At 36.3% G+C, this 17,088-nt stretch overlaps 1 protein-coding gene across 4 annotated transcripts in view; it reads right to left on the reverse strand.

Annotated features, from left to right (window-relative positions):
* The window catches only part of TLE1 (TLE family member 1, transcriptional corepressor), a 76,122-nt gene that overhangs the window by 11,900 nt on the left and 47,134 nt on the right, over positions 1-17,088 (reverse strand). For 3 of the 4 annotated variants that reach the window (XM_027880198.1, XM_027880182.1, XM_027880173.1), the window contains 6 exons: positions 13,245-13,361; positions 10,341-10,394; positions 8,599-8,751; positions 7,637-7,781; positions 6,739-6,929; positions 5,286-5,362 (listed from right to left, as the gene is read on the reverse strand). In XM_027880198.1, the coding sequence (XP_027735999.1) occupies positions 5,286-5,362; positions 6,739-6,929; positions 7,637-7,781; positions 8,599-8,751; positions 10,341-10,394; positions 13,245-13,361 (737 nt within the window). The remainder of the gene's footprint in view (positions 1-5,285; positions 5,363-6,738; positions 6,930-7,636; positions 7,782-8,598; positions 8,752-10,340; positions 10,395-13,244; positions 13,362-17,088) is intronic. The other variant, XM_027880191.1, reaches the window with a different exon arrangement.

The raw sequence follows: 17,088 nt of genomic DNA on the forward strand, positions 1-17,088 counted from the left end.
TTGTCTGTGACCTTTTTTTTATGGAAGGTTACACCTCAAATGTTCTGTTCAATTCAAAATATCTAAATAATTGGTGTTTTGAAATGCTTAGATGCATACACAGAGATTCTCAGTTCTTGATTACATGCCAGGAAGACAATAGAATACTTTTCAAGTACACAATTTCGTGTGTACTGTAGAATTGTCATGACTCTTCTGCTCTGAAACATGAGAGACCCACCAATGTATGTTTCATCATGTAGAATTCCAGTATGCCTGTGTTTAAAAAGTGTGGCTATAACAATTACAGAAATAGTCTTTATTTATCATCATGAGCTGGCATTTGCTTCTAAGACTAGCTGATCAGGACTCAGGATGACTGAGTTTGATGGCCCAATCAAACAGACAAGTTATAGTTTTATACAAGCCAAGAGAGATTTTTCTACAACGCAAATTATCTGCAATTCACTGCAGAAAGAAACTGCTAGACTTTGCCAAATCCCTCTGCCAAGACAAGCATACAAAAAAGTAAATGCTCCTGCTTGCTTCAAGATATGTGGCATGTAATGCTAACATCACCAATGCCACCATACTTATGGTACGGTGGTCTAGTGACTTGTATCTGCTAAGTATTATGGTATAACTTTTTGTTACACATACCTTGTAACTTCAACGAAATTTGCATTGATTGCCAGACTGACTCTCCCTAGACAAGGAGAGCTTCTGTCTCCAGAAGAACACAGTAGTGGAGACAGAAGTGCAGACGACTCTGCAGCTCAGTTGCTGTTATCCTTGGCTTCCTCTCCACAGGTCACCATGGTAAGAGGGCCTACTCTGCTGCTTCTGGAAAGGACTGTACTTACAGTGCTACATTAACAGAAGATTTAATTTTTAATGCACTAACCATATTCACAGGCCTGAATTCTCAAAAGTGACAAGCATTTTCATTTTCCAGGCTCAAAAGAGTGAACAGTTAGTAAAATCCAATGAATTCTTGAGTTCTCGAAAGCTCAAGATATTTCTTAACAAGCAGCAATTGACCACCATCTTTCTTTAGAAATGACAGTGTATGTCAGAAAATGCTGTTCAGCCTCATGACTAGCACAGATTTCTGCCTCACTCTGAGCATTCTGCCTATATGATGGATGGCTATCCAGTCATGGATTCCATGAATATCCATCTCTGGTCAAAAGACAGTTAGCATTAAGAGATCCCTTCCTTGTGTTGGGCTAACAACCACAGCAAACCAAGAAAACTGTCTTATACAAATGCACTTACAATTTAATATAAAACAAACTAAGTACATAGCAACTAATATGTAAACATACACTTGTAATTTAATAAATATTGTTAAAAGAACAACCACAAGTCAAACTTCTGTGCCTTTTATTTAGAAGACTGTAACAGTAACAGTATATTATATTATACTTGTATTATTTCTGAGTAACAGAAATATTCTCTCTACTGCATCCAAAGACTTATCGTCAACTGCATCAAAGCAGCACTAAGAACCTGCAGAGTTCCTATACACAGCAACATAGTAAGTTTTATTAATACAACCCAGTTTCTCAGTTTAAACCTCCAATTTCCAAATAAGTATATAGCAAGTATCATCTGACATGCTAAGGAGACTTCAGAATAATTAATTCACTACTCAAGGACAAAGCTAAAAACTAAACTATATGCCAGCTACTCCAAGTAGTCAGATTGATATAATGCATACAATTCCTACCTAATTAAAGTACCATGCCTTAAAAAAAACCAAGACACCAACCACAAAAACGCACAAGAACTTGTACTTCATTCCTCCAATTCAGAGTCCTTCAGCTAGCACAAAAATACCTCCAACAGTAAAACAAAAAAGCAGAAAGTTCCTTCTACTCATGAGCGCATTTCACTTTCAGCTTTTCTTTGCATTCAGCTAATTTTTAATTTTAGTTATTGCAAGGAACAGTGTGATGAGTGTGGTGTTTCATCATATAAAATAAAATGCCAAACTGTTAAGGATAGTGGTATTTATACAGTGTTTGTACAATGTTTAACTTCATATATGTCATCAAATAATTCTATCCAGAGATATGTGGCAGGAACACCACCCTTACTCTCCTTCAATACAATAAAATTAGCCTTCCTTTACAATCTCTCTCACTGTACATTCACTGAACAAGTGTAAAGATCACTAGAACTGAAATCAAGGAATTCCAAAACAGTACACTACACCACTCCAAAACTGCTGGTCAGGTTATAACTAGAAGTTGATAGAGTTAACATTTACCACATGAAGTTTCCCTTTCCTACTAAAATGAGAAACATGTATTTTCAGCTCTTTCTACTGGCTGGGAAAAAAGTACTGAGAAATATATTTATTCTCAATGCTGCCACTAATTCACAATTTTAGACACCAGGGAAGCAATACTGTGGATACAAATCTTAGCACTAATGTTGAAAACCTGTGTTCAGTCCACAATCCAACAATTAGAAGTAAAGATTCATGTTAACCAGAATGACTAAAAACCAAAAAAAAAAAAAAGTTACAGTGACACACCACAAACTAATAGTGCAGTGCATAGTTAGATGCATCAAAACAAGGGAGTGCAGGACTTAGACACCAAATGTCTATGTCCAAGTGAGTTCTTAACAGGCTACTAATTTTTCTAGCAAGCTAGGCATCAACAGATTTCAGAACATACAAGGGTTATAAAAACCCTAAGTGCTAACAGAAATATCTGTCTTTTAGAAATAAGGGAATTTATTTTTCTCTTGGAAGGAGGACTGGGTTAAAAAACCAGTACTAGCATAATCATTGATAAAAACATGCAGCCTTGAGCATATGGGTGGGGATTCAGTAGTTGAATTTGAAAATTCTCTACCATTCGCAACAAGACTCACTAAAATCCGTATCTCATAAAACAAATTCAATGTGACACTTTGACTGCACACTATGAAAAGGCTGACTTAGAAAATAAATGAAGTGTACTCCACCAGTTTGCATGATTTTACCACCCATGTACTCTGTACAGAAAATACAGGAGACTAATCTAACATAGGTGAGATACTCAAAGATGCTGCAGGTAGTAGTAGAAGGCATCTAGCTAGCTGCAGCCAATCAAGACTAAACATGAGATCATTCTAAAGCTGTCAATGGAAAGATAACATATGAGTTTATGGAATTTCAGGCTTGCCTCGCTAAGATAAGCAAGGCAGTAATTTGAGAGGAAATGTTCAAGTAACAAGACCACAAAAAAGCCCAAACATTCTAGAACACATTAAATCAAGTGGACAGTAGGGAGTATGTAGCAAAGTAGGTAGTATACGAAACAGTGTGAATCAATTGCTAAAAACATTAAAAACAAAACCAAAAAAACCCACACCACCCCGCTCCTACAAAAAAAGAAAAAAACCCCGAAACCGAAAAAACCAACACAACCCCACAGATAGTAACTTAGCTATGAAATACCAGGATACAAAGTAAAGCAGCAGAAACGTGCTGTCCTTTTGTCTTGAACAGTGTAACAATCAGAACTCAGCTACAGAAAAGTAGGGTTTGATAGCTTACAATATAAAATATTTCCAGACATTAATACTGAAATAAGTCACTGAAAGCTTATGAACTTACTTGTTTAAAAGTAAAAACTTACAGCCACTGGATTATGCAATCTCCAAAAGCATTTTATGTAAGTATGCCAAATTCCATTAAAGTCAGCAAGAATGAGTCTGACACTTCATAAAAGAATGTTTTGAGAACAAAGCCTACTCCTTACTGCACTGAATTTAAAAACACCACCATCTGATATATAACACCAACTCACTGAGCCCTCACTCTAATATTCTTGTCAACGTACCACCAACTTTAAGTAAAACCAAGATTTAACAGCTTTTTCATACTGCCAACAGATTGATAAGCGTGTTCTCAGAAGCATGGTGGGTAACAACAAAAAGACATTCAGGATGGGGTTTCAAATAAAGTCCACTGCTTTCCTACTGTTATAAGAAAAGATCAGAAGAAAATACAGCTTTTTGCCTGTAATCTGGTGTATTTTTCAGGATGTTTGCAAGATAGACATTAAAACATATCCCTAGTTATTAACAGGAGTTCAAAATAAAAGCAAACAGAAACATGTGAGTATATTACTTCCACCACAGCCTGTCTTGGAACTTAGACAGTATCCTACAAGTAGTAATTTCTGAATTTTTCCTAAAACTGCAAAAGGAAAAATTAAACCAAGACAGATTGGTAAATATAAACATGTAACATGAACATTGAGCACAGAAAGTGCAAAATGTGAGTTTCAAAATTATGTACCTGGCTAGAAGAAAACTACCCTAATTGCAGCTTCCTGTTGAAAGACAAGACAGGAATGACCACCAAGCATGAGGGGACAAAGAAGACATTGCAACATAGTGTTGAAAAACCTGTTATAATTCTCTCTGCCTCATTCTCTCCAGATAAACAGCTGAATCAACTTTGCTTTGTTAGTACCTGTGTAGACTACTTGTTCAGAAATATCTAAAAGATAATCACATATTTTAACAGGTCATACATGCTCATCAGTCTACTGAATACAGTAGATTCAGTTTCAATGGTCCACCAAAGCCACATTACCTAAAAGTTTAGTGTATGATGGTGAATTTTACTGCAACATCAATAACCCACAGCATCACAGAAGTATTTTATTTAACAACTGCTTCATCAATAACTAAAACTTATAAATAAAAAGAACCTGTTGTGAAAGCTATTCTACATCTATGCGCCACCTGTTCCACGTTTCATCATTTTTTGCTCTCCAGCTGCACATTCATACAAAAGTTCTAAATAGCTTGTTCCATTGTGCAAGGTGTGTGGAACCTGTTGCTTAAGTAACTGCTTCAGATACCCACTGTCATCAGTTGCAGACTCTCTTGCCTGATAAAACAGGTGTCAGAGAAGAAAGTCTGCAAGCTTGCACTACACATTTATCCTCAGTGTAGTGCAAAGTTTAGTCTCAATATGATTTTATCTAACACATTTTACCAGCATCTACCAGTTTGTAGTCCCCCTAACTTCCTCCAGAAAGGACGAAATAAAAAAAACAACTTAAAGTATACCTTCAACAACTCCTTCTTGGAAATAGGTATATGCATACCTGTTCTGGGATACAAGAAGTACCATTTGAGAATCTTTAAGCTTCTTTAACCAGGAGAAGACTAAAACAACCTCTTGAGAACAACCAGACACTATCCCCTTTGAAATTCTTGTTCATGGACACAGTAAAATTTTATTCTCTCTAGATATTGTAGATGTTACCAAAATCTTCAAAGTTACTTACGGTTTTCCCCCAGGAATCCCTGCTAGATTTGGAGGGATTCCAGGTACCCTCATGTGAGGAGGAGGATCAAACCCAACCTGGTAATGAAAAGTGAATTAATCTCACACTTGCAATTTCTCATTCAGAAGACCCTTTTCTTCACTCCCAAGATAATTTAACCAAAAGGTGCCTTTTACCAACAGTATTAAATAAGTGTATGACTGGGGGGCAAAACCAAGATACTTTTCTTGGGCATGCTTCAGATAGAAGCATTCATATGCAAAGAGAAAATCAGTAATATGAATCATGCATTCACACCACTGACAATAACAAAAGCACCTCTGTGCTAGTAGGGAATCAAAGTCCTGTTTTTACCCTGGAATTAGAGGCCATGGTATGTCAGCATGGAGACATGTCAGTGCTCCTTACCTCTGGGAGAGGTAGCATGTACCCAGGCTGGCACAGTGAAGTGCTGGAAAGCAGCTCTAGGCCCCAGCTAGGATCTGTGTATGGTTCCACACTGTTCTGTGTGGGTACATTAGCTGAGAGACCTCTCACATTGTGGCGTGCAAACAAATTTGTCTACAGATTAAACAGACTATGCCCTCTTTACATAGTGCAATTCTGCTACATTTTTATATCTGAGTAAGTATGCACACCAAATAATCCAAGCAGAAGTTCTGGATGAAAAATACTTCAGTTTTTCTTCTGAATGTTATACCTGGGTAAAAACTATTATTGTTCTAAAAGGAGAGTGTATGTTAATTGGAATTTCCACATTTTCACATAAAAGCCCTGTTGCAGTTTGAAAAAAGTAATCATACTTAAAGTAATGAGATGACATGTTTAAATCTAATTTTGCAAATTTACAAGTAGGTAAGTTTGCCTATGCATAAAAGTGCCATCAAGCTCAAGTTTGCAGAATCAGGCCCCTAGATTATTCTATGTTCCATTTACTTACTGCATCCGCAACAGCAACTATTCTTAACACAACTTAGCAAAGGGCTCCAAGATACGTACTGATCAACTTCTCAGGTTGATTTCCACAAAAAAAGAATAAAATATAGGGACAGAGTCATGGATAAAAAAAGCTTTTGCATACTTCAAGATAAATTTGTCATGTCTGTATGGAAAAAAGTGTGATTCAGCAAAAAAAAGCCACAGCTTCAATGAAATACTTTGTGGCTACCAAAACTACCTTTTCATTTACAGCATAAAATAATTTTTTGGCATTACTTATCAGTTAAAGCACTGATGAAGGTAAATAAAAAAACCAAAATGCGCATTAATACACAGAGATTCCCTGTTTTCAAGGTGGAAATTTGTTTCTCCAGCCACGCAGCAAAGTGAAACACAGTGAAGCTGTAAAGCCTCTGGTGCTGTTACAACTTGGGAATTTAGCAGTGATAAATGAAGCACTTTCTCAGTGAACCACAATTCACATGACTGAGATTGCATGGAATGTATGGCTTACCATAGGAGATCTTCCATAGGCAACCACAGCAGCTGCAGCAGCAGCAGCACTCATCTGGGGTGACATATTGTGCAGACTGGCATAGGCTGCCCCTGGACTGGTTAACTCCCCATTCATGCCAGCATGAGGTACCATTCCAAATGGAGCAGGGTATGGTCCTGGTACTGCCAACGGTGTCCGCAAACCTGCAGCTAGAGAATAATGAAATTAAATACTTTTATTAATATATTCCAGCATACAGAGAAGAAAACAGCCCTTTTCTTCTCCTGCAATACCTAACCTTCCCCTCTTACACACACTGTCAAGACACATTGTGATAATAATAACCACCAGCTCTTTTTACCTAGTGTAAATAAGATCTACTGACGTTTGAACTTGCTAATTACTTCTAGCAATCTTTTCTACCATTACCTATTTCCATTCCTGTAATATTCCCCTGTTTACAATAATCTCTTCTTTGCCAAATTAAGCAGTAAAGCTGACAGACATGGTTTACACAGCTCATGTCTGAAGCCAACTGTGTGTACCAGCCTGAATAGCAAAAGTAAACTTCCCCTGGCATTTGTCAAGCTGTGCACCGCAGCAACTACTAGTAGACTCAGACAAAGACTGTAGAAGGGATTGCACACAGAACAAGTACCAGAAACTTCTGAGAAGTCTTTTTATATTGCATTCAGTCTCTGGATTATTTGCAAAAAAGATAAAGACAAAAGTAAACAAAGAAGAATAAAAGATAGAAAGATATTCAAAGTCTTGATAATCCAAACATCTGCTTCTCTTCAAGCCCTCTCTTGATATCAAGAACAAAGCAATATATTTAGTTAACAGTCACAAAGAACTACGTATGTAAAAACTGACTTATTTTGGAACTATAAAAACACATGAGGTAATGCATTACCAGCTTGGTTAACCAGAGGGTCCATGGTTGGAGGTTTGCCAAGGCCTGGACGAAGTCCTGGAGTTGCACTAGTGCCTGGGGTTGGCACATCACCCCGAGGAGTTGGTGTGCTGGATTTCAGAACAGGCGTACTGGCTTTTTCATGCTGGTATCATTAAACAAATTCAAAGAGTATTATTTTTAATCTAGGCCATATTACACAATTTATCACAACAGTAGCTGGAATGCTGGGCACCTATTACCTAGTCCCTCAGCCAATTTTCATAAATCCACGCAATGCTGACAACATTAACTTGTGAGAGAGAAATGCTGACCTTTATGATTGCTGCCAAAATTAAAATAAGAAGCATAGAAAGATATCTTTCCTCTTCCACTAATGTTAAAAAAAAAGATGCCTGAGCTCAATTCTTTCAGGACAGCACGATATGCATTACCAAACTATTTTAGCTGGTAATCATTCATATCTCAATTATTATTGGGCACAGCAAACCCAAGTACAAAAACAAAATACCACCTTGATTGATAGTATCAAAAAACCATGGTACAGAGAATCTGATGAAATTATTAGTGATACTGTAGGAAAAAGGTTTCAGAGAATAACAGCTTATTTAGAAGAGTTTAAGAAAAATCTGAAGCATTTCTTAAAGACTATATACAGTCTATGTCAAACCATAAGCTATTGCTCCAGAAAAAAAATAAACAATGCTTAAGCAACCCTTGTATTTTGTAATAAATTTGTAACTCATTTGACATAAATGTAGCAAATATAAGAAATCAAAATAAAGTAGAAAATATTGCCGAGAAGGTAAGCTGAGTAATACTATAAAGGTCTGGGAAAGCAATGGTCGATTTCAGCTTCAAGTGTTTAATGCCAGGTACTTTGTTTCACAAGCAGTTGCAAGAGAACAGGGTTAGATTTTACAAGAAAAAAATATTTATCCAAACAACAGACAACTACCTACCAGACCCATTTCTTTGGATTTGAGGGAAGTGGAACTTCCTGAAGAGGCTGTAGATGCTGGACTGCTGGAGGCATCCTTCTTTAGCAGTCGGGTTTTATCTACACCATTCTCACGTGGTGAATGAGTGGGACTTGCCCTCGGGGATGAAGGATCCTAAAACAATGGAAAGGTAAGAACAGTACAGAACTCTGTCACGTGTTGGTACACAAACATGAGTCTATGGGAAAAAAATCTAGGAGAATTCAAGCAGTAAGTTCAAATAACAAGACATTTTGTTATCTTTATAGAAAAAATTAGTCAAAATCCCTTCATCAATTCAGAAACATAAGTAAAATCATATAGTAAGCAATCTCTATTTTACACTACATGTAACCATAAATTGTTCCCTAGCACAGAGCTTGCAATCTAAGTATATCTAAGAACAAGCTAAAGCAAATGCACAAAATGTGTGGTAAGCTCAAAGGAGACCAGCAGTAAATTGTAAGTAAGCAGTAACTGCAGTAAGTTGATACCATTTTTCTGTGTACATTCTCCATGCTCTGCTAGTGACATATATTTTGATAATCTCTTTTAGGCAATACAGACCTTGTTAATCTCTACCTTCAGAAGAAAAGATAAAGATGCATGCTTTCGCAGATTCTGAGTTGGAAGAGACACACAAGGATCATCAAGTCCAACTCTTAACTGAATGGCCTGTATGAGGATTTTTATATGCCACAACATCACTTACTTTTTTCCTAAACACCAACTGCAATTGCCTTGCTACTTAAATCTACAGGAAAACCTGAAATTATCTCTCAGGTCATTATTTTTCTCTGTTCCAGAAGTACTCTCTGCATTTACTTTAACCTGAAATACCCAGCCCCACAAGCTGCAACACCATCAGAGCTTTGCAGGTTCTCCATGTTCCTTTGGTTCATAAAAATAGAATTAGGGAGGAAGTACACCTCACAAGAGGGCACTAAATCTACTGACCGTAGAGCCATTTCATTGAAAGCAAGGCTTCTGAAAGGATTACTAAAATCACTAGTTTGATACCTACTTTTCTAGTTGGCTGTATTTTGGGCACTTGAGCAGCTGAAGATACTTCTCTACCAGCTTCTCTCCCTGTGCTTTTCACAGAGCCAAAGAACCTCATTACCATATTCAGACTTCCTACATCACTTTGTTGTATAAAATAAAAGACAAAGAAAAGGGAACATCCATCCCCTCACCTTTATGCCATTGCCAAAGCTCTGCCCTGAAGAAAAAAAGTATCTAAAATCTCCGGAAAATCTTGTGAATGGACTGACTTAATTCTAAAAAAACATTTCTGGAAAATGCTGTCTTTAACAGAAGATGTTAAAATACAAACAATTTTTCAGACAGTCTTTTTAATAACAGTCCTACTATTAAATACAACATTACATAATGTTTTCGTTTTACATTTGAAGATGGTAGTTTTGAAAACTTCAGCCTTCCACGCATATCTTAGCACAACTCTCTACATTACAGAGCAGCTGTGAAGCCTCAGAACATTAACTGCAGAGTGAACAGACCTGGACAAAGCAGAAGAAGGAAAAGCTGAGAAGGCAACCAGACAAAGCTCAGAGTAAGACATAGTAACTGCAGGACTAATGAAAAGGAGATATTGTGAATATTTTAACATATCCACACAGAAAATTGTTTTTCTTCTACATCTAAACTCATTTTTCCTTTAACAGGTGGGCAAACATCAAGACTATGAAAAAGAAAAAAGTTACCTCATTGGATACATCTACAACCAAGTTATCGTCACTCTTGTCCCCATCACTGTCCTATTAAAAATAAATAAATAGTGTTCATTTAAATTAGTACAATAAGAACCCAGAGAGAAAGACTATGCATCTACTCAGATATTTTTTGCTTTTCCTATATAAAAAATAAACAGCCTTCCATTAATTTATTAGTAATAGGGAGAACCATAAAAACAGAAACACACCACCTTATTTCTTCTTCAAATATAAATCCCAAATAAAGTAGTACTAATTGAAAGATGACCATCTGTGATGGTTCAGACCTGGCTCCCTGCCAAATGCCCCAACTCACAGTAACAACCCCTTCCTCCTCCTTTCTTCCCTTAGGGCAAAGGAAAAAAACTATAAAAATTGAAAAACCTGAAACCAATCAAATTATATTATGTATTTTTACATATATTACAATCAAAGTACTGTGGACACAGCAAAGGGGGCCCCCATACACCCCCTGAAAGGAAAAGGGGACAAAAAGGGACAAAACCAGAACAGATATGTACCATCAACCCAAGAACTAGCAAAATAAAGAACTAGCAAAACGTAATCTCACCACACCCCTCAGAAGAAACAAGATCGCCAGACACGGCCAGCACTCCCCAAATCCCGGTGTGGCAGACCAGCAGTCACTGCAGGCCTCAGACTTAAATAAGTGAGACCAACCCAAGGACCCACTGCTCCTGAACCTTGCCGGAAGAGAAGGGAGTGAATTCTCTAATCTTCATCTTATTTATACCCTGGTTCACATAAAAATCATATGGAATACTAGGAACATGGCCAGTTCCTCGGTTATGAGCTGCTTACCAGGAACGCCTAGACTAAAGCCATTACAACCATCTCACCATCAGTGCAAGTTGCAGATGGTCCAAAACTCCTCCTCATTACCACCATAAACAGCATTGCCACTACTCTTAAAAGAGAAGGCACTCTGTTCATATGCCCATGTGATAATCTTAGAGAAATAACTACTTGTGCATTCCTAAAAAAGTCTCAGAAAAGGGGAGTTTTTTGGTATGTTTGATGGATCACCCTCCTCCAAGTGATAGGGGCATTTTTTCCCTTTTCCAGAGGTAAGTTTTGAAATACAAAGTTCTGGGAAACAAAAAGCTTCAGAAATGCTAAGGCACTTCAACATTTCTGCCTAAGAAAACCAAAATACTGACATTTCTAAATTGAAATGTTCCATTGCAGCTTGTCAAGCTGCATTTTGACTGTTTCACTTAGATCTGCATTCATCTCAGCTGCTCTAGTGCCATGTGATTGTTGTTACTCAAGTGCCTCCTGGTCCCTATCTCCAATCCAGGCTGGAATGCCACATTCTATGATACGCAGTGGTCTAGTGATACCCACAGTGGGTGGTTCAATAGGGTGGTTCAATGAGAAGGTGAATCTTGACTCAAAACCAAAGAAAAAATGAAATCAAGTGAATGTCAAAACTTTAAATTTTTGTAGAGGCAAGTTTGACATTTCTAATAAAAGTACTTCCAGTAAAAAAGTTTCTAGGCAAACAAATCAGACATAAAAGACTGCTCAACTGTCCCCCATCTCTTCCTTTCAAAAAACCACAAACCAACACATAAATTCAATCCTTCCCTTCTGTTTTAACAGAATCTTGCTCCAAGAAATACCACAAACATATTAGGGACCCAAGAGGGGCACTGGAGACAGAACTGTGGCTCTATTTGCTACAGGCACCTATCCAACTAAAAGATGTGGAAGAAGGAAAATGAAAGCTTTAGCTCCAGTTATTTGACACCTCTTGAAAAGTATGAAGCACCCAGAGTGCTAGAATAGGTAAGAACACATTTGAGAGCGTGGGAGAACAGTAGATGGGACACTTGTTCACTAAAAACATCATTCTGAAGGAGGGCAAAATTAGCTACCAAGCAATGCTTAAGTGAACTCCATTGACTTCATAATCTTGATAAACAGAAATTTACTGGGATTATCAAAGGCATCTCTTATAAGTGCTATTAATATCAGAAGATTCTCCTAACTCATAAAACCATACATTGAAACTACACAGATCCTAACATGAAAATTAGTCAGAAGTCAAAACCAGAAAAAATATTAATTTTGCATCTTTTTTCCAAAAGCAACAATTCCTACAACTTGTTCATGTCCCTTTTGACAAAAGTAGTACTTCGTTGTTCCTACAAGGGCTTCATATAAAATGAGCTCAAAATCAGCAGCTTTGTATTGGTAAAATTAGGGAAATCTCAAAAAAAAAACCCCAAACAAAAACCCCAAATTAAAGCAAAAAAAAAAAAAAAAAAAAAAAAAAAAAAAAAAAAAAAAAAAAAAAGCCCCCCCCCCCACAAACCCAACCAAACCAACCCCACAAAAACACCAGAAACCAAACAAAACCCCAAAAAAACCCTCAAAACTCCCCAAACAAAACCTCTTCAAGATTAGAATCTGGAACTTTCAAATTGTTAAATTCTTTATTTTGATGCGCCTGCATTTGTAGAATCCACTTCAAACAAAGAGCAGGCAGAAACACATTTAAAATATGGATTAAACCAAACTACTCCTACAGTGCAATAAAATCCTTTCCCTCTCCTTCCAGTAGAAATTCATGAAAAACAAGCAAGTGAAGATTTTTCTTCCTTTTTATATAAAATAACTTAAGAACAGTTAATCTTCAAATATTTAAAATGAAAAATGCCAACAGAATATCAAACTCTCAAAGTTAATGCAGTAAAATGGGGATGTTTGCCAAACCCATCTCTAACCAAAACAGTATTATTAGAAAATGGTGCAAATACAACTTGCAAGATCGGAACAGCACTAACATACACAATAGCTGCCCAAAGATATTTACAAGCACAGCATGTGCAAATAAATTAATAATTTATTTGACACAGATTTGCTTACATAGTGGCTGGAATCCTTATCATCCACCTTTCTCTTTTTGATGTCATTGGCATATTCAGGGCCATTCCTGCGTTTATCTGTGCTTCGTAGGTTGTCCGAAACCAACAGAGAATTACTCTGTAAAGACAAAAACCAAGATCAATTAAAAATTCCTTTTAAGATTCCTTCACATATGCTTAAAAACTCAAACTGAATGTGATAGATGCTTTAGAAATGTGATAGCCATTTAAGTCTTTCATTCAATTTAATTCAAATCCAAGTCCTCCAGGCAAACATAAAGAGCTTCACGCATTTTAAGAAGCTTGGATTTTCATTGTTCAGCCTATCAAAAGTTCAGTTCACTTGTCAGTCACCACCTAGTTAACTAATTAATTCAACTGAATTTATTGTTTAGGAGAAGTAAGCTTGTTGTTTATTCATGAGCAAGTAACAATGATTTTATAACTTTTTAATATTCAGATTCCATTTAATAAAGGATATTACTAAATATAATCTGATTGATTCAATTCTAGGCCATCATAAATCAATGAGGCTTTGGTATTTCTATACCTGAAGGTATGGACAGATAAATAGCAGCTTGCCTTTAACTCTTAAAACAACAAATATTTGCAGAATAAGGTTATGCAGTAATCAATTATTAGCTGTGGTGAACTACAATTGGATTCTTTCAACAAATGTATTGCAAACGAAGATCAAATATTTTTACTTCCAGGATAACATTCACTACTACTGTGAAATTAAGGCTAAAGTGTTTAATTAGACTTGATCTGAAAAACTGAGGCCAACACATACACATACAAAAGACAAAGGCAAGGACTAATCTTTTCCTCAAACTACAGGGACTGCTTTCTTTCATGCTAAGTTATGCTAAGTACAAACTGTTGACCCAAAGAGCATTTTAGACATTTTTCAGTCACATGACAATTTGACATGCCTTCGATTCCCATCTCCATCTCAGTTCCAGCTAAAGCATTAAAACGTGTTACAATGAGTTCTTTTAAGTGCAGGATTAGCATATGCAAGAGGGCAATTTGTTCACTGATGTGTTAATGCTGTGAACAATACTGAATGAGTTGAGAAAAAAAAATCTCCTTTCACAAAGACCTGGTAAGCCTAGATCCTAAAAGCCAAGTACGTGCTTAGATAAATAAATATATGTTCACATAAATATATAAGTAAATAAGCATTTACATGCAAAAACGTAACTCTCTCAAGAGAAAAGCGTAATACTTATATATACTTTGCTATAGTTTACCAATATATAGTTAAGCTTTCAAAGGAAATACTTAGATCTACCCAAGAGCCAGAGATATTTACTCTTAATATAGCATAAACTATATACTAATTGCCAGTGAACTCCGCACTAAATAGCTTAAAATCTGAAGACATCGGGGTAGTTTCATGCAAAAACAAATGTTTAGCCCCAAGCACAAGGAAAATGAAACAGGGTACATAAGGCAATCTGAATCCTCTTTTTCTCCTAATTCAGATGCTGAACTTTAAGGCCAACTCTAAGCTCTTTTATTCATGACTATTCAACCTAAACAAATGCCAAAGGGCTTACATAAAGCATATAGGAAGGTCTATTGAAATTCAGTATCAAGAAGCTCAAAATAATGTCTTTACAAATTGTTTTGCAGCTAAAAGGTGGCTTGTTTGATCACTGAACTAATTGCCTTGACAAATAAGTTGGAATTTAACTCCTTATCTCCTCCTAGGTGCACATAAACTCAGGGATTCGCTATTTTGAAAAACTTTAAAACCCATTTTCAACATTATAATATTGAATCTATCATGTTCATAGAAGTAGAAACACCTTAAGAAGCAATCTGTCAATTCAAACTTGACCAGAGATGTTTTTTCTCTTAAGAAAAGAGATACTTAACTTTTAGTTAAGTATCTCTTCACTAAAAGGGAAAAACGTCTTTTAGTGAAGAGATACTTTCCCTAACAAAAATTGAAATTACCTATTTTACTACTGAAGAGTTTAGAATAAACAATCAAGAGAAATGTAGTAACCTGAATAAACTCAGTTCCTTGCTTAAATTTGCCAGAATAAGGTGTCAATAGCAGAAAGGTGGTAAAGGGACAGAAGCTGGGAAAAATTTAGCAGCCTATTTGGGAATTTTGGCTTGCAAATTCTGACAACCAATATGTGTAACTACAATGGCTAATTTTTTTTTTTTTCTGTTTTATTTTAAAGTCTACCTAGACAATACGGACAATATTTTGTACTGTTCATCTTGTAGAATTTCAAGATTGTGAAACATACCTAGGAACTCACAGCTCCCACTGTGCCCTAAATGACAAAGATTATTAGATTTGTTTTTTCTTCAAAAGACTGATGGCTTCTCACATGAACACGCAATTATATATCACAAGCCTTTTCAGCAAAGCATATAGCCTATGGTCATATTTACACACTGCTTCTCTGTAACTTATTACATTAATTTACAGCACTGTTCTCTTTTAATCAGAGCATCAATGCTAGAAGCTATTGTAGAGCAGCTCATTTCACAATAGCTACATCTGAAATTGCAAATATGATTGTGCTGTTGTTCTGACAAAATTTACCAGTAAAATAAAAAACCAAAAAGTGCCTGTTTTGTTTCCCATAGTAATTCAAGGAAGTTCTAACAGTTGTGACTAAAATCAGGTAAAGTATAACACTGGATGAAAAACTAGCTTTCTACTGTAACCTATTGCCATAATTCAAATCACCAACTGCACAATACTTCATTCAACAATGTGAAAATATTAATCTCTTTAAGTAGTGCATATGGTAGATCCAGAACAATGACCAAAGGAAGTGAATGAAAATACTGAGAAGAACAGGGAAAGAGATGATCATACAAACCTTGGGCTATTGATATCCCTTACTTATGTAATGATGCAGTTCAGGGAACAGTATACTAAAACCCACGTTTCTTCATTTCTGCTCTGGTATAGTGTATATTTGCTGTATGTCCACTATCAAACATAGGGTCAGCCAGAAGATAGCAGCAACAGCTTCACAATATTAGAGTCTCTTTATCTTCTCTTTAAAAAATAATAATCTGTTTAGTTCTTCTACCAGATCTACTAACAACTAACTTATTTTCAAAAGTAGGAGAAAAATTTTTATTTTGGCTATAATGGCCTTTTTTTTCATAACACTAAAGAAATTTTCAGTTGGGGTTGATCTTCAATAAAAATCAGTTTGTACAAATTTGTTTGAATGAGTTTGTACAGGGCAAAAAAATTACATACAGAGGTTATTCCCTAAAGAGAAACTGCATGGCACCAGTTTTTGTCTTGTCTTAATTTCAGCTAAGTAGATGCATAACTGAGGATAACCCTTTGCTTTCACACTAGAAGTTTGGTTTATTAGGGATCAACATCTGCAAATCGTAAACCTCAGATCAGAACAAGTGGTCAAAATCAGATTTAAGTGTTTTCCTTTTTTTCTGATAATTCACTTTATACACATGAAGCCCTCCTTTTCAAATAAGTCCTGAAAGAAGAAAAAAAGTCTAATGTACGACTGTTTCCCGTCAGTTACCAGACTGCATAAGAGACACACATAACAGGTAACTTGTGATTCGAAAACAACTCTGCTGCCAGCAAAAGTTAAACACTAAACCACCAGCAGGCAAATGTGAAGCAAAAACCTAGCCATGATGCACAGAAAGAAGGCAGATTCCCTGTCAGGAATATAATGCACATTATTCAGAATGCACTTCTTCGACTGCCATGCTATTCCCCATAGGAACCGCTTCCAAACCACAACTGTATGTGCCAGAGGTACAAGCTGAGAGCCCATAGTAACTCATTTAGCCCCAGTTATAATACAGCACAGACAAGA

This window comes from Empidonax traillii, unplaced genomic scaffold, assembly GCF_003031625.1.
Source record: "Empidonax traillii isolate 1590-97213 ecotype Southwest subspecies unplaced genomic scaffold, ASM303162v1 scaffold6:size4315531, whole genome shotgun sequence".
NCBI classification, from domain to species: Eukaryota; Metazoa; Chordata; class Aves; order Passeriformes; family Tyrannidae; genus Empidonax; species Empidonax traillii.